The 25,304-nt window shown below is 41.7% G+C and overlaps 1 protein-coding gene across 1 annotated transcript in view; it reads left to right on the top strand.

Annotated features, from left to right (window-relative positions):
- The window catches only part of LOC126184605 (phosphotriesterase-related protein), a 251,206-nt gene that overhangs the window by 210,577 nt on the left and 15,325 nt on the right, over window positions 1-25,304 (top strand). The window contains exon 6 of the mRNA XM_049927058.1: window positions 18,710-18,927. Coding sequence (XP_049783015.1) covers window positions 18,710-18,927 — 218 coding nt within the window. The remainder of the gene's footprint in view (window positions 1-18,709; window positions 18,928-25,304) is intronic.

Genomic DNA, 25,304 nt, shown 5'->3' with positions numbered 1-25,304 from the left:
GTAAATGTTCTGCTTCTGTCTTTCCGGAGATCACTATATCGTCCAGATAGTTTGCTGCAGTAGGGACCGACGCACAAACAGTTTGTAAATATTGCTGAAACAATGCAGGGGCGGATGCACACCCGAATGGCAGTCTTTTGAATCTGTACAATCCAAGATGCGTGTTAACCACCAATACGCGCTGGGATTCTTCATCCACCGGTATTTGCAAGTACGCATCTGCTAGGTCCAACTTTGAAAAATATTTTCCCGGGCACAGTTTGTCAAAAAGATCTTCCGTGCGGGGCAAAGGAAAAGTAGCAGTCACTAGTTGGGGATTCACTGTTGCCTTGAAGTCCACGCAAAGTCTCAATTTTCCGGAAGGTTTTTGCAAAATAACTAAGGGTGAGGCCCAGAGAGAAGCCTGCACACGTTCAATTACACCTTGGGATTCTAAATCATGTAATGTTCTTGCGACCTCATCACGCAATGCGTGGGGAACATTGCGCGCTCTGAAAAATTTCGGTGGCGCGTTGACTTTGAGTTCCAAATGTGCTTCATAGTTCTTAGCGCAACCAAGGCCCGGTGCAAAAATGTCTGCAAATTCCTCACATAGTCGAGAAACACTGGCGGAAGGCACAGTCTGGTTCACTGATAGGACCTGATTTACTATAGACAAGTTAAACAATTGAAATAAATCTAAACCAAACAAGTTCACTGCAGAAGAAGAACGAAGAACGTAAAATGACACAAGTTTTGTTTGTCCCTTGTATGTGGCAAGAAGGCTGCACTGTCCTAACACAGGGATATGCTGTCCTGAATAACTAGTGAGCTGAACTTTCGCGGCACGCAACGGCGGTGCGCCCAGTTGTTTGTACGTGGCGTAATTGAGCAATGAAACTGCAGCTCCGGTATCGAGCTGGAACGGTATCACTTGTCCGGCAAAGTCCAAATCTACAAAATGTTTATTGTCCTGCTGATGACAAGAGCGACTGTTTTGTGCAACTTGAACAGACACTGGTACAGAATCACTTGCGACGTGACGGGAGTGCCGTCGACGTCGACGCACACTTTTTGTGGGACAAACACAGTCACAGTTAGAGAGAGGAACACTGGGCGGAGTGGCATTAACGACATGAATGTCCATGGATGAAGGTTCCCGAGCCTGAGTGTCCTTGGTTCGATTCCAGCGCGAAGCAAAGGGCCTGGAATAGTTGGTAGTGTCCAATCTAAGCTTTTTCTGGCAAACACTTTGAACATGTCCTTTCTTATTACAGAAAAAGCAAATAGCTTGGCGTGACGGACAATTCTCACACAAATGTCTAGTTGCACACCACGGGCATGATTTCAGCACTGCATTTGCTCGCTTTCGCGGGACACGTGGCGTTGCAGACGTGTGCGAAGGCTGTTTACAGTTCCTTGCAGCGCGCCCGGCGGGCCGGTTAATGCGACACACAGCTGGCGAAGCTTCAAATGATTCCTGAGCAAAGTCAGGTGTGTCTTGCCTATCCAATATGTCTATCACTTGTTGAAGGGAGGGATTGACTAGTTTCAATATCTGTTCCCGTATACGAACATCAGAAACGTTCTGTGCTATTGCATCACGCACCATAGTATCTGAATAAGGAAGGCCACAGTCACATTCAAACGCACAATCCCTAGTAAGGCCTTGAAAAGTTGTAACCCACTCCCTATTAGTTTGACCGGCCGTACGTTTTGTACGAAAGAACGTATACCTTTTTGCAACTACATTAACTGTTACTTTGAAATAGGCATCTAAAGCCGACACAATTTCGTCGTATGACAGAGTTGCTACATCGCGTCGGGGAACAATTTCGCTATAACACGGTAGGTGTGCACCCCTACACATGACAATAAGTGAGGCTGCCGCTCGTTACCTTGAATTCTGTAGGCGGCGAGATGAAATCCAAACTGGCGTGACCACTCGGTCCATGTTTCCTGCGCTGCGTCAAAGTTGCGAAACGGCGGTGCAACTGCATGTTGTGGCTGCGGTAGCGAGGAAGCGGCGGCGGCCGCATCATTTTGCAGCGCACGTTGACTCTGGACGAGCTGTCCAAGGGCATCCAATAACGCCTGCGTCTGCTGATTCTGCAAGCGATAAAATTCGGACAGTACATCTGGAGATTGTGGCGAAGCCATGACACAAGTAAATGTAAGCAAGTAGAAAGAACAAGACCCTTTTTAACTCGTCGCCATGTGATGTGTCGACAGAAGTGCCGACACAGTGTTATTTTGAGGGGGCCGATATGCATGCTATAAGCTCACCCAGAATATCGTGAAGTCTGAAACAGGACGCTCAATGAATGCTATAAAGAAAAGTACGTTGCTTTGGGAATACTTAACTTTAATCCATCCTTTTGGTATACATCGTTCTTGTTGAGACATGCGTTAGAGGATAATTATCAATTGCTATGTAAGGCTAATGGCGCCTTGCTAGGTCGTAGCCATGGACTTAGCTGAAGGCTATTCTAACTATCTGCTCGGCTAATGAGTGATGCTTCATCAGTGTAGTCGCTAGCAATGTCGTTCGTACAACTGGGGCGAGTGCTAGTCTGTCTTTCTAGACCTGCCTTGTGGTGGCGCTAGGTCTGCAAGTACTGACAGTGGCGACACGCGGGTCCGACATGTACTAATGGACCGCGGCCGATTTAAAGCTACCACCTAGCAAGTGTGGTGTCTGGCGGTGACACCACAGAACGTATGGAAATGCTGCTGCATCTCCGCGACATACACCACGAGTTGGCCTCCACACAACAACACCTCGCAGCACTACAAGCAGACGACTCGTCAGCTACAGACAAGGTCAGTCCATGCCAATCTGGTGTTCCCGTGCCCGCGCACGTTAACAACAATGTTGTGAACTCTGTAAACTGTGTCAGCACCCCCTTTTGTAATGATAGGGTATGCCCGAGTGCTCATGCTCCTTGCGTTCCGAATGGACAATTAACTTGCCAAGCTCGTGGCAATGATCTACGGCCATCTGCCGTTTGGCCACGCCCACTCATGCCTACAGCGCTCGTAGCGGCACGGCCCGCTACCAAGAACCAGTGTACCAACCTTGCCCATGTTAACACGTGTGTGGCCTTTACGCAGCCTACGAGCGGGTGGCACACCTGTACTTCCGTGCCCTCAGTTCCACAGCTTGGCCTGTCCGCCACTGCCTGCTCCACTTCACGGACATCTGACTGTCGTGCCGTGCCACGTATTGCAGTAGTCACTAATGGCACAGTTTATCAGTTACATCTAATCGATGGGCCACCCATATCACAACGCCCACGCCGCCTCAAGCTGGAATTTATGAAAGTTGCAAAAGAACAATTGGACGATCTGTTACAAAAGGGAATAATTGAACCTTCTTCCAGTTGCTGGGCTAGTCCTATCCTGTTTGACCAAAATAAAGACGGTACTTGGCGTATGGTCGGAGACTATAGGCGTTTAAATGCCCGCACCATCATTGATAAATATCCGGTCCCACACATCGCAGACTTCAATCGCGCTCGCAGGTGCAAAGTGCTTCTCTGTTTTGGACTGTAAGCACACATTTCATCAGATTCCTATGGCCCCGGAGGACATTGAAAAGACTGCCATAACCACTCCCTTCGGGCTGTTCCAATACAAATTTATGCCGTTTGGGTTGAAAAAAGCCCCCCAAACGTGCAGCGGTTCATCAATCAAACTTTATCCCATCTAGACTTTTGTTTTATATACATGGACGACATATTGGTTTTTGCTTCTACTTTGGAACAGAGTGAGGAGTGTGTTCTAGTCGTGACAGATATTTTAGCAGCCGCTGGTATTGAACTGAACAATAAAAAGACTCAATTTCGCCAGTCATCCGTCACATTCCTAAGTTATGTTGTGTCATCGGATGGTCTGACACCACCACAGGACAAGATCAAGCCTGTTCTCGAGATGCTACACCCTCAGACCTATAGGGAATTACGCAGGTTCATTGGAACAGTTAATTATTACCGTAAACATTGGCCAGCCACTTCTGAGGTGCAGGCTCCTCTCACAGATGCTCTCGCTGGCCCACAAACTTCTGGCACCCGCCAGGTACCATGGACACCAGCCATGGACAAGGCATTTAATGAACTCAAAGAGCTGTTGGCCTCCGCTGTCACTATTGCTCACCCACGGGCAGACGTCACAATGTTTATCACTACTGACACTAGTGACAATGCTATCGGCGCAGTACTGAGTCAGACATATAACGATGTTACGACCCTCCCTGCAGTTTTTCTCAAAAAACCTAAACAATGCGCAGAAGAAATACTCAGCATTCGACAGAGAATTGCTTGCAGTTTATGAGGCCATAAGACACTTCAGAACTGATGTTGAGGGACGAGATTTCTATGTGCTCACTGATCACAAGCCATTGGTTCCTGCCATAAAAAATCCTGCAGCTGATCCGCCCCCACGATGCTTTCGTCACATCGATTACATCTTGCAATTTACAAATGACATTCGCTACATCCGAGGAGTGGACAATGTGGTCGCTGATTTTCTCTCGCGTGTTGGTGCTGTCACAACCTTAATTGACTTAACAGACCTACCTCGGCTGCAATCGGCAGACCCCGATACCATGCAGTTAATTTCAGACCACAGCTCCTCTCTCCAACCGGTACGCTCTACTTTCCCTGGCATATCTGACTTAGTGTGGTGTGATGAATCGACTGGTACGTTGCAGCCATTCATTCCTAAGCCCCTTCAATGCCAGGTCTTTGACAAACTACACACATTAGCACACCCCGGTGTCAAAGCTTCCACCCGTCTGGTAGCTGAACGGTTTGTCTGGAGAGACATGCGCCGTGACTAACAGTCTTGGGCAAGGGCATGCATGGTGTGTCAACAGAACAAAGTTTCCAGGCACACTTCTCCACCCCTTGGCTGTTTTGCCCAACCGCCAGGCCGGTTTCACCATGTTCATGTCGACCTTGTAGGCCCTTTGCCCCCCTCCGAGGGTTTCCGTTACTTGTTTACAGCTATTGACAGGATGACTCGGTGGGCTGAGGCTGTGCCTATTCTGAACATTACCTCTGAGACAGTAAGTCGAGCATTCTTAGATTCGTGGATCTCTAGATTTGGCTCACCTGTTTACCTCACCACTGACCAGGGACGACAATTCGAGTCTTCAGTTTTCTCTTACTTATGTAAAATGTGTGGTATTGTCAAAATTCATACTTCTGCATACCACCTCCAAAGCAATGGGCTTGTCGAGCAATGGCATCGCACCTTAAAGTCTGCTCTGCATTGCCATGACTCACTATGGACAGAGGCACTGCCCTTCGTGCTTCTTGGCCTTCATGCGTCTTTCAAGGAATACCTCAAGGGTTCCGTAGCCGAGTTTGTGTATGGCCAACCTCTGGTTCTGCCTGGAGAATTAGTCACTCCAACCCCACTTCCACGGCCCTTTGAACTCCCTTCACTTCTCGAGCAGGTGCGCTTGCTCTGCAGCAAAATTCAGCCGCCACCTCCGGCTGCTCATACACCTCTGCGCGTGTACGTACCGCGCACGCTAGACTCTTGTGAGTATGTGTTTGTCAGAGACGACTCAGTCAAAGCCCCGCTTCAGTCGCCCTACACAGGTCCTTACAAGGTTGTCAAACGCTTTGAGAATAACATGGATCTCCTCATAAAAGACTCTGTAACCACGGTCTCACTCAACCGAGTAAAACCAGCTTTCATTGAGCCTCAGGTGAACCTCCCTGATTCTGCCCCTATTTCTCCCACTCCTGCTTCGAGCAGCCATCCATCTTCCCACACCATGCATTTGGGTATTGATTCTCCACAGTGTGTTTCTCTGCTGAGCACTGCTCCTTCTCCGCGTTCATCTAATTCGAGTGGCCAATCTTTTCGGGGCTTCACTCCTCACAGCCCTCGCAGTTGAACTGCCAACCACTCGGCTTCTACCATTGTGTTACCATCTTCATGTGACAGCTCTTTGTCATGCGGTTCAATCCACGCTGGCTCCTTGTTGCCTTCGGTCACGCTCCCTCGTCTGTCAGCTGATCGCCCGAGGTTGTCTCCTGCGCAGTCCAGTGCACCTGCCACCCCCCTCTTAGCAGATGCTTCCCCCTGCCATGGCTTTCCCACACCTCCCTGCCTCCCTACATTTGCTTGTACAGGTGCCATCCAAGAATTCACAACACATGTGCACCCGGATGACATACATAAATTATCTGTTGTCTTAGATGGCGATACGGTGTGTGTGGTACTCGTGTGTGACAATATTGAGGGAGGAAGTGCAGAATCTCGTGTGGTGCGCCACTTTAAATTGAGCAGAAGTGCTGCGTGTGGCAATTTGCGTGCCTTTGTTAGGCCTTCTGGCAAGGTGATTCTCCGCCTGCCGGCTGACGAAGTGCTACACCTTCACTTCAGGACGGGACGTTGTCTTCAGCCGCCGGCGTTGCTTGCTGACTTCACCATCGACATACCGGGTTTCACCCCCCGATCTCCTACCAGTCGATCGCTTCCGCCTGACGCAGAAGAACTGTGCGTTATGTACTCCATACTGTGCGAGGGTGGGGGGGGGGGGGGGGGGCTATGTGGCGTAGAGCGCCATAAATATCGATATTTGTTCTGTGCGTAAGTGTGCTATCTTTGAGGAGAGGGCTTTGGGCAGGATGTTGGACGCTAAAGGCAGATAGACTTGTATCTGTGTAGAAGCTAAGTGTGAATAAATCTGTATCTGAGAGAATTCTAGTTGTTTACCTACAACTATTCCGTATTCCCTCAATACCATACAGGCAAGATCCAGATCAAGAGACCTGAAACAGCAGGTTGATGATAATTTTGGAGAGGGAACAATGCCATGAGATGTACTGCATGCCATGTGGAGTTATGGTTAGCATCACTGACTGACATCCTGCACGTCACCAGTTCAAACGCCATGACCAACAAGTATTTGTCATTTAGTATTTATCATTTCTAGAAGATTCTCAAAACTTGTTACATTTGTAATGTATGCATATACTGTAATATCCTTCGTTTGTACAAGTATCCGTACTCTCCGTCCAGGAATTCAGTTCTGATCTGGCTATATCCTGATGTCTGTAATAAATGTGCTTTTGGTGCTAAGTTTTGTACTTCTGTGGCAACCCTGCTTTCAGATTTGGAGTTAAGTGTGGCTACAACATGACAATATCACTAATTCTTGCCTTGAGTAAGGTACCCAAAAGTATTGTCTGCTCCCAGTTTAGTGTCTTTTTCACAATACAGAAACCTCTTTCAGATATCCAGCATGGCTCTAGAAAAGAACTTATCACAAACATAGCAGTTACACAGTACTTCCATGAAGTATAATATTTACTGGACCACAGGATGCAAACTGCAGGTATATTTTTAGGCCTTACAAAAGCATTTGATACAGTAAACCATAGGTCACTTCTGAAAGAACTTTAGCCATTTTGTTTTGGGGGTCCATCCTTGCGTCTTCTAACAACATACCTGCTGAATTGTAAGCAGTGCATTACACTGACATACAAATTAGATGAAAAATTATGAATATCCAGCATGGCTCTAGAAAAGAACTTATCACAAACACAGCAGTTACACAGTACTTCCATGAAGTATAATATTTACTGGACCACAGGATGCAAACTGCAGGTATATTTTCAGGCCTTACAAAAGCATTTGATACAGTAAACCATAGGTCACTTCTGAAAGAACTTTAGCCATTTTGTTTTGGGGGTCCATCCTTGCGTCTTCTAACAACATACCTGCTGAATTGTAAGCAGTGCATTACACTGACATACAAATTAGATGAAAAATTATGAATTTTCAATCCACCTGTGAAGCAGCAATGAAAGGTGTACCTCAGGGCCCAATCCTTCATCCCTTTCTCTTCCTTACATACGTTAATGACATTCCACAACCCGTTAACTGCCATATCATAAGCTATGCAGATGACCCCTCAGTCTTAATTTGTGGTAGAGTTTGTAAACAGTTAGAACTTTTTACTACCAGAGGAGTAACAGAAGAAACAAAATAATTCAATGATCAGGGCCTCTAGGCGAATGTCACCAAATCTCAATTATTAGCACTGAAACAGGCAGTCTCACCATATCAATGCAAATAATGTATGTAACATGTTGACAGCCATAAATTTCTGGGTGTGTATTTACATGAAAATCTATGATGAAGAAACCCCATTTATTTTTTATGTGTAAGAGCTGCAACCAATTAACTCCAATATTATAAGCTATGCAGGTGATCCCTCAATCTTATTTCATGGTAGAGTATGTAAGCAGCTAGAACCTTTCACTACCAATGGGATAAGACAAGTAATGAAATATTTCAATGATCAGGACCTCAAGGTGAATCTCACAAAATCTCAGTTATTTGCATTTATAACTGGTGGTTCTTACCACATCAATGCAAATAGTTTACATAACATCTTGGCAGCAGTAACTTTCTGAGGGTGTACATACATCAAAATCTATAACAGATAACTCCTATTAATTTTGTATGTGGAAAAGTTAGTAGCTTACAAAGATACTTCCTAGCCTAAAATTAGAACAGTTTACTCCTTTTCTTAACTAGTGTCTGAACAGTGGGGCAGTGCAGCTGATATCCATTTAAAAAAGGGTATTGTCACAGAAATGAACAATAAGACTTATACATGAGACAGGGCATAGGCAAATACTTCACAATATATTCTTTAAGTCACTTACATTTTTATGAGTAAACTAACTGAAGCTACCAAGTGTAATGATGTACATGATCACAGCACCAGGACAAAATATAATTACTTTCAGAAAAGAACAAAATTAAAAATGACAGATCACAACCTACACATAAATTGTTTGATTTAGTTTAACAATCTAACAAACTTTCTAATAACATGTAAGGGGACAGATTGTGACACAAAATTAAAACCTTTATTGATAAAAAAATGTTCATATTCATAAAACAAATTTTAAGATACTGCTTGTCATATGAGACTGTAGCATTTAGCCATAAACTAACAAATGTATAAAATAATTTTTTTATATTTACACATCAAGTTCCGTGGGACCAAATTACGGAGCAAATCTCCAAGGTCATGGAACATGTCACTACATGAAATTACAACATAAAAGTAATAATAGATAAAAAGAAATGTTTATGAACCTGAAAAAAGTTTAAGTAAATGCAATCAACAATACAATAAGAATCAGCTTAATTTTTCAAGGAACTCCTTGACAGAATAGAAGGAGTGACCCATGAGGAAACTCTTCAGTTTCAATTTGAAAGCACATGGATTACTGCTAAGATTTTTGAATTTGAGTGGTAGCTTATTGAAAATGGATGGAGCAGTATACTGCACTCCTTTCTGCACAAGAGTTAAAGAAGTCTGATCAAAATGCAGGTTGGATTTCTGCCGAGTATTAACTGAGTGAAAGCTGCTTATTCTTGGGATAAGCTAATATTGTTAACAAGAAATGACAGTAAGGAATATATATATTAAGAGGCCAATGTCAAAATACCCAGACTCATGAACAGGGGTCAACAAGAGGTTCGTGATCTTACACCACTTATATGGAGATGAATTACTGCTACTTACCATGTAGAGGAGGTGCTGACTCATAGACAGGCACAATGAAACAGAATCCTAGAAACAGTTCAACTATCAGACAAAGTCTTTTTTCAGAAGTAGAAAACTCACGTACATTCACGCATAAACTACTCTCACACACATGGCCATTGCCTCCAGGCAGTAAGGTTCAACTGCATCTGACATGAGCAGGAATCTAGCTGGGGTGGGTATTAGGGTAAGGAGGAGGCATGTGCTGGGAGGGGGAGGGATAGCAGAGTATGGGTGGGAAAAGATGTTCATGCTGTGTGGAGGAACTTGGTAGGGATCGCACAGGGCTACTATGTGCAGCAACATGGGGCCTCGGGGGAGGGGAAGGGAGGGGTAAAGGGAGGGTAAAGGAAAGGAGGAAGGAGAGAAGTAGAGAAGGGGAAAGAATTCTGTAGGTGCAGCAGTGACATAATGCATAATACGAGAGTGGGAGAAATGGTTCAAATGGCTCTGAGCACTATGGGACTTAACATCTATGGTCATCAGTCCCCTAGAACTTAGAACTACTTAAACCTAACTAACCTAAGGACAGCACACAACACCCAGCCATCACAAGGCAGAGAAAATCCCTGATCCCGCCGGGAATCGAACCCGGGAACCTGGGCGTGGGAAGCGAGAATGCTATCGCACGACCACGAGATGCGGGCGAGAGTGGGAGAAGGGAAGGAACTAGGTAAGTAGGGGACAGGGACTAATGAAGGTTCCCATAACCTCACTGGCCTCAACTCTCTCTGGTCCCTGTCCTCCACCTGCCTATCCCCTTCTCTGCTGTCACTCCTGTACTACACACACCTGCTATTCCACTAGTGCACATACATAGATCATTCGGTGTTTCTCTACTTCTCTCTTCGAACCCCTTCACACTCCCATCACAGCCTCCAAATGCTGCACATAACAGCTCTATATTGTCCCCACAATGCCTCTACTAACTCCCACTGGCAGCACTATCATCTCCCCCTACCCTCCTATCCCTCCTCAACCCTTATCTTGCCATCCCTCCCCCTTCCTTACCCCATGTGTCTTCCTTACCATTACTACCCTTCCCAGCTATACTGCTGCTCATGTCAGATACAGCACCCAGAGAAAGTAGTCATGTGTGTGTGAGTTGTTGTTGTTTTCTGAATATATGTGGGTTCTCTACGTCTGAAGAAAGACTTTGTCTGAAAACTGAAATATTTCTAGCATTCTTTTCATTGGACCTGTATGTGACTCAATGCCTTCCCTGTGTGGTGTGTAGCAATCTACCTTTTCCATATTGTTGTCCTTCCATCCTGGACTATTCTTTGTGAAATGTATAAAATGGATGTAAGATGCAATGACTAATTACCTGATGGCTGCTTGTTATCATCTGTTTAAATATATGACCTCTTCACAACACTCATATCTGTATGAACATTACTGAATTTCTCTGTACATGATTCAAATTACTGCTATGCCTGCCTGTGACTCAATGTCTCCTTTGCTTGGTGAGTAGCAATCTATCCTTTTCATAAATTTATTTTTGAAGAGTGAAATCGCTTTTTCTATAATCTAGGGTACAAATTTTCAGTCTTCTGACTGGTTTGATGTTGCCCACCATAAATTCCATTCCTGTACCTACCCCTTCATCTCAGAGTAGCACTTGTGCCTTACAGCCTCAACTATGTGTTGGATGTATTCCATTCTCTGCCATGGTGCTGTCCAGTAGTCAGAATGTCAATAGTAACTGAAATATTTGAAAAATAATAAAATACTGAAAAAAGTTCCAAGTCTTCTAAAGATGACTAAGCCCTTAAGTTAGCAGTAGATCATGCACAGATACATTCATTTGTATTTTGTGCTGGCTTTGAAAGCTGGCAGTAAAAGTCTGTGTATTCACCAGACTGAAATGATCTCAGTCCACAAAAGCAGAGACAAAACTTTACAAATATGAATTACTTGTTTCAATTAATTTTTCCCACTTGTATAGTACATGAAGCAGTGTTTTATGGGAAGGTTGTGAATTATGGATTAGCAGTACAAAAACTGTACATATGTGTACATGTGCAGGACAACAGTATCAGAAAAAAGAATTATGAATAAACAGTAAAATTTGGCAACATTATTTTCGTATTTATTTTACAGTTTAATATTAATGCTCTTAGATGACCAAACATTAACAATCACAAACAAAGAAATGAAAAAAAGAATTTAAAATAGAATTTTAAAAAATTTTATAGGATCAACAGAGGACATCGAAAAATTTTAATAAGGGCAGCTCATTTTTTACTGTCATGGAATAGGGGCCAGAGTGCCGAGGATATCATACACAAATTGAGGTGGCAATCATTAAAATAACAGCATTTTTCATTGTGACAGGATCTTCTCATGAAATTTCAGTCACCAACTTTCTCCTCAGAGTATGAAAATATTTTGTTAGTACCCACCTACATAGGGACAAGTGATCATGATAATAAAACAAGAGGAATCAGGGCTCACATGGAATGATTTAAGTATTTATTTTTCCTGCACACTGTTTGAGAGGGGCACAGTAGAGAAATAGCTTGAAAGTGGTTTTATAAACCCTCTGCCAGGCACTTAATTGAATTCAAAATAATCAATTAGATGTAGAACCTTGATGTATAATATCATGTATGGGAAGTGACTGATTCTTCTGTATTCTTTTCCCTAACTAGGTGAGAGCTTGCTGTTTTCTTACACAAGGTGGAACAATGCCACGTAGGTCCAGAAATCTGTTACAGAACTTCATAGAATGTTGCAGCATCCCATGGTGGAGATGTACTTCCCATCAACATTGATTAAGTGGTCCAATTATTTTGAAGAGGATCATTATTCAACTTCAGATTAGGTCATTATAGATTCCCTGGCCACCAAAGCGACTGATACCAAAACTGATACAAGTGCTTCAAAATAAGAATGAATATGATAGCAGAAGTGGTAAACTATGTCCTAAGATAGTGTTTTTGTCATTGTGCATTACTACCAGTGGTGAGATCTACTTTGCAAGATGAATTTGAAGACTGATAGCTCTTGAATGGGAGGTTTTTAGAGGCATCTATGCTGAAATAATACACACCCTCACGTTACCAACAGTATCCCCAATATTACACAAAAAAAGTATGTAGAATGTAAATTGGACTTATTTATTTAGTAAAAGAGTTAAGTGTAATGGTTACACAAGTATCCTGATGCAGACTATTTGCTCCAAAACATCTGGCACAATGGATTGAATAATGAATCATTTGAGAAAATGATTCACAGAAGGTACATTAACACAACATCTTATGCCACATCCACACTGAAGTTTGCAATATGTTTTTGTTTCACACATGTATCCACCACTGTTCACAACATTGTTGATTGTTAAGGTCTCTGTCCACACTGACTGCAAATATTTCTCATGGCGTACTTACATTTTCTGCATGTTTGTTTCTTGTAGTGCATTGGCATCATCTGCTATGCTATTTAGTGTGAAACAATATACATATGTGGCATTGCACTGTTAAAGCTAAAAAATTTAAGCAAAGAAAGAGAAAGGAATAGTTTTCATTGGTGTATGAAAACATAGTACAGAATAAGTGGCAAAAATAACCTGCTACAGAAGCTGAATATGGGAGATAGTAAATGTGTCCCATAACTTCTAATGTCATCCTCCAATTTTGAAATTGAGATGAATATGGTAGCACCATTTGTGTCAAACAGAGACAAATTTCAGAAAAAATTTCCAGTAAACTGAAGACTTTCTGTTACTGTTGTCTTTTGCCAAATGGAGATTCATTTCAGAGTCTAGCATATTTATTTTACATTTTGAAGCAAGTTATATCTCAAATGTTTCATGGAGCATTGGTTGAAAGTGTAAATGGTTATGTAAATACATTATTATAAACACAATGCACCATGAAGGAATTATCTGAATGGGATGGAAATCAGTAGATATGATGTACATGTATGGACAAACCAATGATTACAATTGCACAAAAAATGGATGATTTATTCAAGTGAAAGAGCTTCACAAACTGAGCAAGTTAATAACATTTTGGTCCCTCTGTGGCCATTATGCAAGCAGTTATTTGGCTTGGCATTGATTGATAGAGTTGCTGGATGTCCTCCTGAGTGATACTGTGCCAAATTCTGTCCAATTGGCATATTAGATCATCAAAATCCTGATATGGTTGGAGGGCCCTTCCTATAATGCTCCAAATTTTCTCAACTGGGGAGAGGTCCAGTGACCTTGCTGGCCAAAATAGGGGTTGTCAAACATGAAGACAAGCAGTAGAAATTCTTGCCATGTGCTGGTGGGCTTTATCTTGTTAAAATGTCAACCCAGGATGGCTTGCCCTTGCAATGAAGGTCAACAAAATGGAGCATAGGCTATTTTCAACATACCACTGTGCAGTAAGGCTGCTGCGGGTGACAACCAAAGGGGTCCTGATATGAAAAGAAATGCCACCCCAGACCATCTCTCTTGGTTGTTGGGCTGTATGGTGGATGACAGGCAGGTTGGCATTCTGCCACTGTCCCGGGCATCTCCAGACATGTCTTCATTGGTCACAGGGGCTCAATTCAAAGCAGGACTCATCACTGGAGGCAATTGTACTCCAGACAATGAGATTCCAGGCAGAAGACATGTCTGGAGATGCACTGAGCAGTGTGGGATAACAATGTGCTTGTCTTTGTGCTTGCTCAACCATATCTTGGCCAGCAAGGTCTCTAGATCTCTCCCAAATTGAGAACATTTGGAGCATTACAGGCAGTGCCCTCCAACCATCTCAGTATTCTGATGATCTAATGCTCCAGTTGGGCAAAATTGGGCACAATATCCCTCAGAAGAACATCCAACAAGTCTGTCAATCAATGCCAAACTGAAGAACTGCATGTATAAGGGCTAGAAGAGGATCAAAGTGTTATTGACTTGCTCCATTTCTGAAGCTCTTTCTCTTGAATAAATCATCTAATTTTTATGAAATTGTAATCATTTATGTGTCTCTACATGTACATCACATCTACTGATTTCCATCCTGTTTTGATAATTCTTTAATGGTGCATCATTTTTTGCCTTAGATTGAGTAGTGGCAGGTGAAATTAAGAAAATATCATTGAAACAAATACTTTAATAAATGTTGACAACTACAGAATATACAACATGAAACACAACTTGATATATTTCTTCACTGTTAGTTACTGGGACTGTGACAGGAGATACTTTTTGATGTGTCTGCCACATTCAGACTACCTGAAGGCACTGTATTTTTGGAGGTCTACTTCAATAATTGTTTGATTAATTCTTTTCATTGTTGTTGCCCTCTGGGGTGATGCCAGTCCCTGTAATTTGCATGCCACAGGCATGGCATAGACACCACGCTTGTCTGCCTCTTTGTTTTCTTGCTTCTTCAGTACCTTCATTAATATATCCCAAGCAGCTCAAAAGCTGTCTAGCCTACTGCCCACTTTCTTCTGCCATTTTGGTGGAGGAGAAGGAGGTGGAGAAGTAGGAGGAGGCAGCATACCAGATGGACGAGGGTCTTCAACTTCCTCTGCTTCCTTTACTTTAATGGAAAACCTCAAACCTGAACTTAACAAATGCTTCAGGGCCACTGCACAACCTCTTACTGCCTCAACTTCTTTTCTCCTGTCAGTATTGCATAATTAGTAACCTAATATTTTTATATATATAGAGTTGATGTTGATGTAAAATGCAGTAGCAATTTTTCCAGTAAGTCCTGTTCCATATATGTGTTCTTGTAATTGGAACTTGTCATACTCCATTGGGATTCTTCTCACCTTTATGATGATGTCAACTACAACACTCATTGGCTTGCCCACTCCATTTCAATAATAGTAATTTGTGTATATGCAAATTAACCACAGAATATCAAAAATAAACATTAGCACCCAACAATGGCTATATGCAATAGCTGGACAGAAATTTTGTATCCTTTGATCTTTAGTGACACTACCACATGTAGCTTTGTTCATCTCAATAACTTCACCATCATTTGATGGTGGTGATCTTCCAGTCCTGAAAGCATCTTACTAACACACTGCAAATAATGTACACCACTTTGTAATAATTAATTTTCAATTTTTTCATGTTTATTTATAGTCAATGTCACAATCTGGTGATCAGCTTTGTCAAAAGCAATAGTTTCAGTACATAAACCAGGTGAACAGTTACTTTTATAAACACTATATCATACATTTATTTGGTGGCAGATTAACACAATAATTTTCACTATTTGGTCCAGAAATATACATACTGATGACCCAATACATAATGTTCCACAAAAGTAGTCTGATACACACTGGTGACCAAAATTAAAGCAAATAGCTGCTATATCCCTGTGTTGTGTCATTTCACAGTATAATCAGACAAAATGTCAACAGATGTCTGTACAATCGCGTTCCTCATGGAAGATGGCATTCCAGTCAATGGCACCTGTGAAATGGGGTAGTGGTTGCTGGTAGTCCCACATTCACAGACATGGTGTATACAGTCACAAATGGTGCAGTATGGCCCTCCACCAGACTCTCTGTGGTGGAGGGCCTTAAGGAGGATGGAAGCAGGACAGTCGCAAACTGATGTGAACCAAAGGCTTAATATGAATAATTCTGTTGTTTCTTGGATGTGGCAACAATTTATAGAGAACAAAACAGTATCCTGAAGATGAGGGCATCGCCGACCATGTGTGATATCAAAACGAAAAATTCATTATTTGGCCGTAAGGGCATCACAGTACCACATTAGCATTGTGCGGCAACTGGCATCTGACCTCACAGCATCCACTGGGAGTGTTGTATCAAGACAAACTGTGTACAGAAGGCTTCAGTAGAGTAGCCTTTATTGCTGAAGACCTTATGTATGTGTACCTCTGACTTGTCTTCACAGAAGGGAACGTCTAGAGTAGAGTCGTCAAAATGCCACCTGGATCGTCGAACAGTGGGCCAATGTTCTTTTCGCAGATGAGTCCTTATTTTGTCTGGAGAGTGATTCTCAATGCATTCACATCTGGAAGGAATCGAAACATGACTTCAGAATTCAAACATTGCAGAAAGAGACCAATATCAAGGAAGATCCTTAATGGTGTGGGTAGGGATTATGTTGACCACAAGAATACCTCTTCATGAAATTGTATGCGTGAATTGGCAAGGTTTAATGGCTGTCAGGTATCATGGTGAGATCTTGGGACCTCATGTGCAGTTGTTGTGATGTGGTGTGGGCCCAGACTTTGTATTGACTGACGATAATGCTCGACCTCATTGGGCACGGGTGGTTGATGTTTTCTTAGAAACAGAAGATACTGTATACATGGCTTGGCCTGCTCGCTTTCTCAATTTGAATCCCATAGAGCATGTCTGGGATGCACTAGGGAGACACATTGCATCACATCAGCATCCAACAACTACTCTCCAAGACTTGGGATTGGCTCTGCAGGAAGAATGAGCTTTATTGCCTCAACATGAGACTGATGACATCACTCACAGCATGACCCATCATTGTCAGGCCTGTACTGCAGCCAGATGTGGTAACACCCCATGCTGAGCATAATAACCAGTCATCAGAATGTGGGTGCAAATCTGTTAAGTTGGAAAAAACGTAGAAAAAATTTATCTAAAGTTATGCATGTTGTAGTTGTTTACACTTTGTGTTCTTTACATTGTTTGTACTTTACTATTACACATTTAATTGTTGTGTGGCAAAATAAACACAACCTCACAAAATTTCTGTTTCTTGTGGAAACCAGTCAAGTAACTGTACAATTTGCTGATTCACGAGTTGGTGTTTGCAAAATGAATGACAGCTTTCGACTGACTTGTAACATGAAGTTTATACATTTGGTTGCTAACCACAGATGGATAGCAATATGGAGAAGTCAGCAAAATGATTGATACCTGCTGACTGACTGTGTCATTGTACAGTACACCTACTTGTAGATATGCATAAGATTAAAAATCAAAATTTGAACTTGCATTTCAAATGATAACATAGAAGATAGAAAAATTAAAAGACACACAATAACAACAGGCCAAAGAGCAACTCTATTTCACTGTTAGCTGTATAGCCAGAAAGAAGGCAGTTTCATACATAAAAGTTTCTAGAAGGTGAAATTTTCTAAATTGAATAATAAATGAACTAACAAGCTATTCTAGTGAAAGCAGGCATTTTTGCAATCAAAAAAATCCATATACAAATCAATGGTTCTGGGTTTTGGAAATAATCACTGTTTAAGATTTAAACCTTCTGGAACACAAAAATTTTTAATATGAATAACTTTTTAAATAGGAAGTTTTCAGAAAAAGTAAAATTTTTGTAGTGAGGAGAAGAGAGCTTTCAAATGAACTAGCCTGATCCAGAAACAAACACGTATTTGCTCACTGAAAATCTCATCTCCACATGATTTATATAAATCACAAATCATGGATATTACTTTAAAAAATATATTTCTAGAAGAACCAAATGTACTGTTATCATTAGTAGTCTGAAAACTATCCAGTGAATAATAACAGTCAATGAAATGAAGGATGAATAAGAAATTAATTACTTGAGTAATTACTGAATAATGTGCTATTAACAAAACCAAAATCAAATAAAGAAAATATTATATTAATGTCAGGAGTGGTATAACAATAAGTGGAATGGTCACACCCTGCTCTGTTACACAGGGACAGATTTTTTCATGTTTGAAACATTTTTGCAATACGTTGCAAACACCAACTGGAAAAATTGTTGGACACATTGCCTCAAACATGTTGCAATCTTTATTGTGAATATGTCTTTTTGGTTATGGTTGTTATTGTTTCTGTTGTGCACTTGTTAAAAAATACCTCTTATTTCTTTATTAATCCTGAAGTAAGCAAACAGATTACATGCCTGATTGAAAGATATTAAAAATATTTCCGTGGTGGAATTACAGTAATTGCTGGAGATGTGTTTCTCTCATATTGGTCCTTAATTTATTTTAAATTTCAATTTATTTATCCATCTTTGATCATTGTGCATGCTGTCAATGTCACAATAGTTTCCGCAAAGTAATAATAGAAAGTATGAAAGCAAACATATAACAATAAAACACAATAGTAAGGAAACAATAAAAACACTTTTTTCTAGAACTTATAACTGCAAGAACTACATGTATAACATTTTATTTCTTCCACTACAAACAGGGACAATTCTAGAAACAGAAACTTTGCTGGAATATGCTTCACTTGGATCATATCTACAGCAAGATCTTTTTGGGACTGAATGCTCTTGGTATCAGCTTGAACCAAACACTGATATGTTGTCTGATGCTCAAAGAATACAAAGGATTGTTGAACTTATTTCAAATGGGTTAACAGATCGCATACTTATGGCACATGATATTCACACAAAACACCGACTGGTAAGTATTATGTTATACATGTTAGCACAGATATAGACTAGTATGTGCCTGCAAACTGATTCAGAATTTATAAATATTAATTTATGGTACACTATCTGATCAAATGTATCTGGGATATTAATATAAGGCATGTCCACCCTTCACCTTTATGATGGCTTGTACTCTGCTGGGGACACTTGTGAGGTATCCAAATGTCTGTGGAAGAATGGCAGACCATCCTTCCTCAAAAGCTGAAAACAGCGAAGGCAGAGATGTTAAATGCTGAGGTCTGAAGCAAAGTTGATGTTCTAACCCATATTGAAGGTGTTCCATTGAATTCCGGTTGGGACTCTAGGCAGGCCAGTGCATTTAAGCAATTTTATTGTCCACAGACCATTGCTTCACAGATACTGCTATATGACAGGTGCACTGCCATGCTGAAACAATTAACCATTGTCTTGTGTATGCAGTACACAATTCTGTACGATAGGTATACATCGTGCTGCATTTTCTTAAGTACAACAAGGAGATCACATCCTAACCGTGAATAATGCCACCATACCATAGGTCTGCCTCCTCTGCACTTCACTGTTGGCACTATGCATGGTGCTAGGTGATGTTCTCCAGGAATTCACCAAACCTTCATCCTTCCATTGGATTGCCACATGTTATAGCATGATTCATCATTAAAATTCACTCATTTCCAATAATCCATTGTCCAGTGGCATCACTCTTTACACCACTTCAAGCACCACTTAATACTGAATACAGAAATGCGTGGCTCACAGGGAGCTGCTCGACAATTTCACCCCATTCTTTTTAACACCGTCATTATGATAGCTGGATTGCTGGTAGCATTTTGAAGGTCATGAGTTATTCCTCATCCTTTTTTTTTTACTACCATTCTGCACCTCCTCCCATGAACCATGGATCTTGCCGTTGGTGGGGAGGCTTGCGGGCCTCAGTGATACAGATGGCCATACCGTAGGTGCAACCACAACGGAGGGGTATCTGTTGAGAGGCCAGACAAATGTGTGGTTCCTGAAGAGGGGCAGCAGCCTTTTCAGTAGTTGCAGGGGCAACAGTCTGGATGATTGACTGATCTGGCCTTGCAACACTAACCAAAACGGCCTTGCTGTGCTGGTACCGCGAATGGCTGAAAGCAAAGGGAAACTACAGCCGTAATTTTTCCCGAGGGCATACAGCTTTACTGTATGGTTAAATGATGATGGCGTCCTCTTGGGTAAAATATTCCGGAGGTAAAATAGTCCCCCATTTGGATCTCCGGGCGGGGACTACTCATGACGACGTTGTTATCAGGAGAAAGAAAACTGGCATTCTACGGATCAGAGCATGGAATGTCAGATCCCTTAATCGGGCAGGTAGGTTAGAAAATTTAAAAAGGGAAATGGATACGTTGAAGTCAGATATAGTGGGAATTAGTGAAGTTTGGTGGCAGGAGGAACAAGACTTTTGGTCAGGTGAATACAGGGTTATAAATACAAAATCAAATAGGGGGAATGCAGGAGTAAGTTTAATAATGCATCAAAAAATAGGAGTGTGGGTAAGCCTACTACAGTAGTACAAGTTTATATGCCAACTAGCTCTGCGGATGATGAAGAAATTGATGAAATGTATGATGAGATGAAAGAAATTATTCAGGTAGTGAAGGGAGACAAAAATTTAAGAGTCATGGGTGACTGGAATTCGAGAGTAGGAAAAGGGAGAGAAGGAAACATAGTGGGTGAATATGGATTGGGGGAGAGAAATGAAAGAGGGAGCCATCTGGTATAATTTTGCACAGAGCATAACTTAATCATAGCTATCACTTGGTTCAAGAATCGTAAAGAAGGTTGTATACATGGAAGAATCCTGGAGATACTAGAAGGTATCAGATAGATTATATAATGGTAAGACAGAGATTTAGGAACCAGGTTTTAAATTGTAAGACATTTCCAGCGGCAGATGTGGACTCTGACTACAATCTATTAGTTATGAACTGTAGATTAAAACTGAAGAAACTGCAAAAAGATGGGAATTTAAGGAAATGGGACCTGGATAAACTGACTAAACCAGAGGTTGTACAGACTTTCAGAGAGAGCATAAGGAAACAATTGACAGGAATGGGGGAAAGGAATACAGTAGAAGAAGAACGGGTAGCTCTGAGGGATGAAGTAGTGAAGGCAGCAGAGGATCAAGTAGGTAAAAAGACGAGGGCTAGTAGAAATCCTTTGGTAACAGAAGAAATATTGAATTTAATTGATGAAAGCAGAAAATATAAAAATGCAGTAAATGAAGCAGGCAAAAAGGAATACAAACGTCTCAAAAATGAGATCGACAGAAAGTGCAAAATGGCTAAGCAGGGATGGCTAGAGGACAAATGTAAGGATGTAGAGGCTTATCTCACTAGGGGTAAGATAGATACTGCCTACAGGAAAATTAAAGAGACCTTCGGAGAAAAGAGAGCCACTTGTATGAATATCAAGTGCTCAGATGGAAACCCAATTCTACACAAAGAAGGGAAAGCAGAAAGATGGAAGGAGTATATAGAGGGTCTATACAAGGGCGATGTACTTGAGGACAATATTATGGAAATGGAAGAGGATGTAGATGAAGATGAAATGGGAGATACAATACTGCATGAAGAGTTTGACAGAGCACTGAAAGACCTGAGTCGAAACATGGCTCCAGGAGTAGACAACATTCCATTGGAACTACTGACGGCCTTGGGATAGCCAGTGCTGACAAAACTCTACCATCTGGTGAGCAAGATGTACGAGACAGGCGAAATACCCTCAGACTTCAAGAAGAATATAATAATTCCAATCCCAAAGAAAGCAGGTGTTGACAGATATGAAAATTACCGAACTATCAGTTTAATAAGTCACGGCTGCAAGATACTAACGCGAATTCTTTACAGACTAATGGAAAAACTGGTAGAAGCCGACCTCGGGGAAGATCAATTTGGATTCTGCAGAAATGTTGGAACACGTGAGGCAATACTGACCCTACGACTTATCTTATAAAATAGATTAAGGAAAGGTAAACCTACATTTCTAGCATTTGTAGACTTAGAGAAAGCTTTTGACAATGTTGACTGGAATACTCTCTTTCAAATTCTAAAGGTGGCAGGGGTAAAATACCGGGAGCGAAAGGCTATTTACAATATGTACAGGAACCAGACGGCAGTTATAAGAGTTGATGGGCATGAAAGGGAAGCAGCGGTTGGGAAGGGAGTGAGACAGGGTTGTAGCCTGTCCCCGATGTTATTTAATCTGTATATTGAGCAAGCAGTAAAGGAAACAAAAGAAAAATTTGGTGTAGGTATTAAAGTCCATGGAAAAGAAATAAAAACGTTGAGGTTCGCTGATGACATTGTAATTCTGTCAGAGACAGCAAAGGACTTGGAAGAGCAGTTGAACGGAATGGACAGTGTCTTGAAAGGAGGGTATAAGATGAACCCCAACAAAAGCAAAACGAGGATAATGGAATGTAGTCGAATTAAGTTGGGTGATGCTGAGGGAATTAGATTAGGAAATGAGACACTTAAAGTAGTAAAGGAGTTTTCCTATTTTGGAAGCAAAGTAACTGATGATGGTCGAAGAAGAGAGGATATAAAATGTAGACTGGCAATGGGAAGGAAAGCGTTTCTGAAGAAGAGAAATTAGTTAACATCGAGTATAGGTTTAAGTGTCAGGAAGTCGTTTCTGAAAGTATTTGTATGGAGTGTAGCCATATATGGAAGTGAAACATGGAAGATAAATAGTTTGGACAAGAAGAGAATAGAAGCTTTTGAAATGTGGTGCTACATAAGAATGCTGAAGATTGGATGGGTAGATCACATAACTAATGAGGAGGTATTGAATAGAATAGGGGAGAAGAGGAGTTTGTGGCTCAACTTGACAAGAAGAAGTGACCGGTTGGTAGGACATGTTCTGAGGCATCAAGGGATCACAAATTTAGCATTGGAGGGCAGCGTGGAGGGTAAAAACCGTAGAGGGAGACCAAGAGATGAATACACTAAGCAGATTCAGGAGGATGTAGGTTGCAGTAAGTACTGGGAGATGAAGCAGCTTGCACAGGATAGAGTAGCATGGAGAGCTGCATCAAACCAGTCTCAGGACTGAAGACAACAACAACAACAACAACAACCATTCTGCACAATGCTTGACAGTTCCTATCCTTCAGTGCTCAAAGTATGCCCCATCACGATTTAATTATGGTTATCCCTTTGCATTTCCATTTTGCAATCACATCATCAACTGTTGATGTTAACAGCTTTAGAAGTGTTGAATTGCCCTGAAGGATTTATTACTCAGGTGACATCCAATGACTAACCCTCATTTGAAAACACTTAGCTCTCCTGACCAACATATTCTGCAGTTACTGCTTCTCTACTGAGAAGACAATACTCCCTCCTCCTTTTATACTGGCATGTTTGTCCCTGATGGCATCTAGTGCTCAACTCTGCATTGCATGGGGGTGTCCAGATACTTTTGATCAGGTCTGTGTGTCGTAACTTGTTACAGTGACACATTGATAATTAATTTAGATCAAGTTTATTTTAAATCTTAAATAAACAAACAGAAGCTAATTGTAAACATTTTCTCCATCATTATCAATAGTAATACAGATGATTACTTAGTTTGTGGTGATATATATTAATGAACTCTGTACAAAAAATACCTCCACAAGGATGAAACTGATGCAAGATTAAATTATAGTGGTGGAACTGTGTTAAGAAGGCTAACTTGTGAAATTCTCTGTCCTTTCTGTTATACTACCACAATAAAGTGATGAATTGATGGTTTACTGACATAAGCCATCAACTGACACTGCTGCACCCAGGAGAATTATTTGCTCTGTCACTTTGAATTTGTTGTGGAAAGGAATATGTTATGTATTCAAACAGACTGGCATGGTAACAGAAGCACAACAGATAAGAGAACAACAGCTAACACAAAGAAATTTCAACCAGCTTCAACAACAACAACAACATACTGTATTGTATATGTCAGTAGACTGCACTGTTATAAACATGGTAGTGAGCGGTACTGACATGCATGCCATACTAGTACATAGGAAGACTGTTATATTTGCACCACTGTCATATGGCATCTACAGGTGCACCTACATTCATACCCTGCAAACCACTGTGAAGTGCATGGCAGTAGGTACTTCCCATCATACCAGTTATCGGTCATTCTACCCACTTCATTTGCATAGGAAGTGTGCGGAAAAGTGATTGTTTAAATTCCTGTGTGTGCACTGTAATTAATTTAATCTTGTTCTCATGATATCTAAGAAGTTGTTGTTTATTCCTACATTCATCATAATTTAAAGCTGGTTCTTGAAACTTTGTAAGCAGGATTTCTCACAATAGCTTGCATCTTTCTGAAAATGTCTATCAGTTCAGTTTCCTCAGCATTTCTGCTACACTCTCCCATGGGTCAAACAACCCTGTGACCATTCATGCCCCTCTTCTCTATATGCATTCACTAGCCACCATTAGTCCTATCTCCATATGGATTCCACATAATTGAGAAATATTCTTGGATGAGTCAAACCAGCCATTTGTATGCAATCTCCTTTGTAGACTGACTGAATTTTTCTGCCAGTGAACTGAGGTTTGCGACGTGCTTTACCTTTGATGGATTGTATCTGAATGTCCCATTTTATATCCTTAAAATTTGTGTGGATGCAGGAGGAACTGGCCGCAGTTCACCTTCAGCTGAATGTGCTTTTGGCTATGCTCAGCTGCCTGCAGACTGCTGCCTTGGGGTGTAGCACTGGCAGATAATCTGGCACATCATATGGAACTCCTCAGGTGTCAGTTGTTTGGTCCACAAACTCTGCTGCCAAGACACCCCCTAGTGTACACAGTATGATGGATCTGCCCTCACAGCAGGGTGAGTGGTAGGTGATAGTGCATTTGCATCCCTCGAGGTGGAGGCTGGCCATTTGGCCTTGCCTATTTGCCCTGTGAGTGAATATCTGGCCATTCCTTCAGCAGAGTCAGAGCAGGCACATGTGGGCCGGGGTTTGCTAGTTGTCAGGAGCTCCACCTTCAGGCACATTATGGAGCCCCATAGTAACATATGGTTCAGGGCTGGAAAGAAAGCCGATTTACAGTCAGTATGTCTACCAGAGGCCTCATCCGAGATGTGGAGGCAGCCTTACCTACAGCTGTCACGCGTGCAGGATGCAGTTGTCTGCATTATTCCCAGAGTTGATCAGTGTCCTATGGTTTAGATCCAAGTGGAGGTCTCAACCAAAGGCTTTGTCAACTATATGATGATCTCAGTTGCTGATTTCTGTACCTGCATAATTGGGCGGGGAATTGGTGGACTCCCCTCAATGCGTCAGCAGTGCACTCCATGAAGGTAGCAGATACTTGG

This window comes from Schistocerca cancellata, chromosome 4 (assembly GCF_023864275.1).
Source record: "Schistocerca cancellata isolate TAMUIC-IGC-003103 chromosome 4, iqSchCanc2.1, whole genome shotgun sequence".
Classification (NCBI taxonomy): domain Eukaryota; kingdom Metazoa; phylum Arthropoda; class Insecta; order Orthoptera; family Acrididae; genus Schistocerca; species Schistocerca cancellata.
Note: the sequence above shows the minus strand (reverse complement) of the source record. Positions and strands in the feature narration are given on the sequence as shown.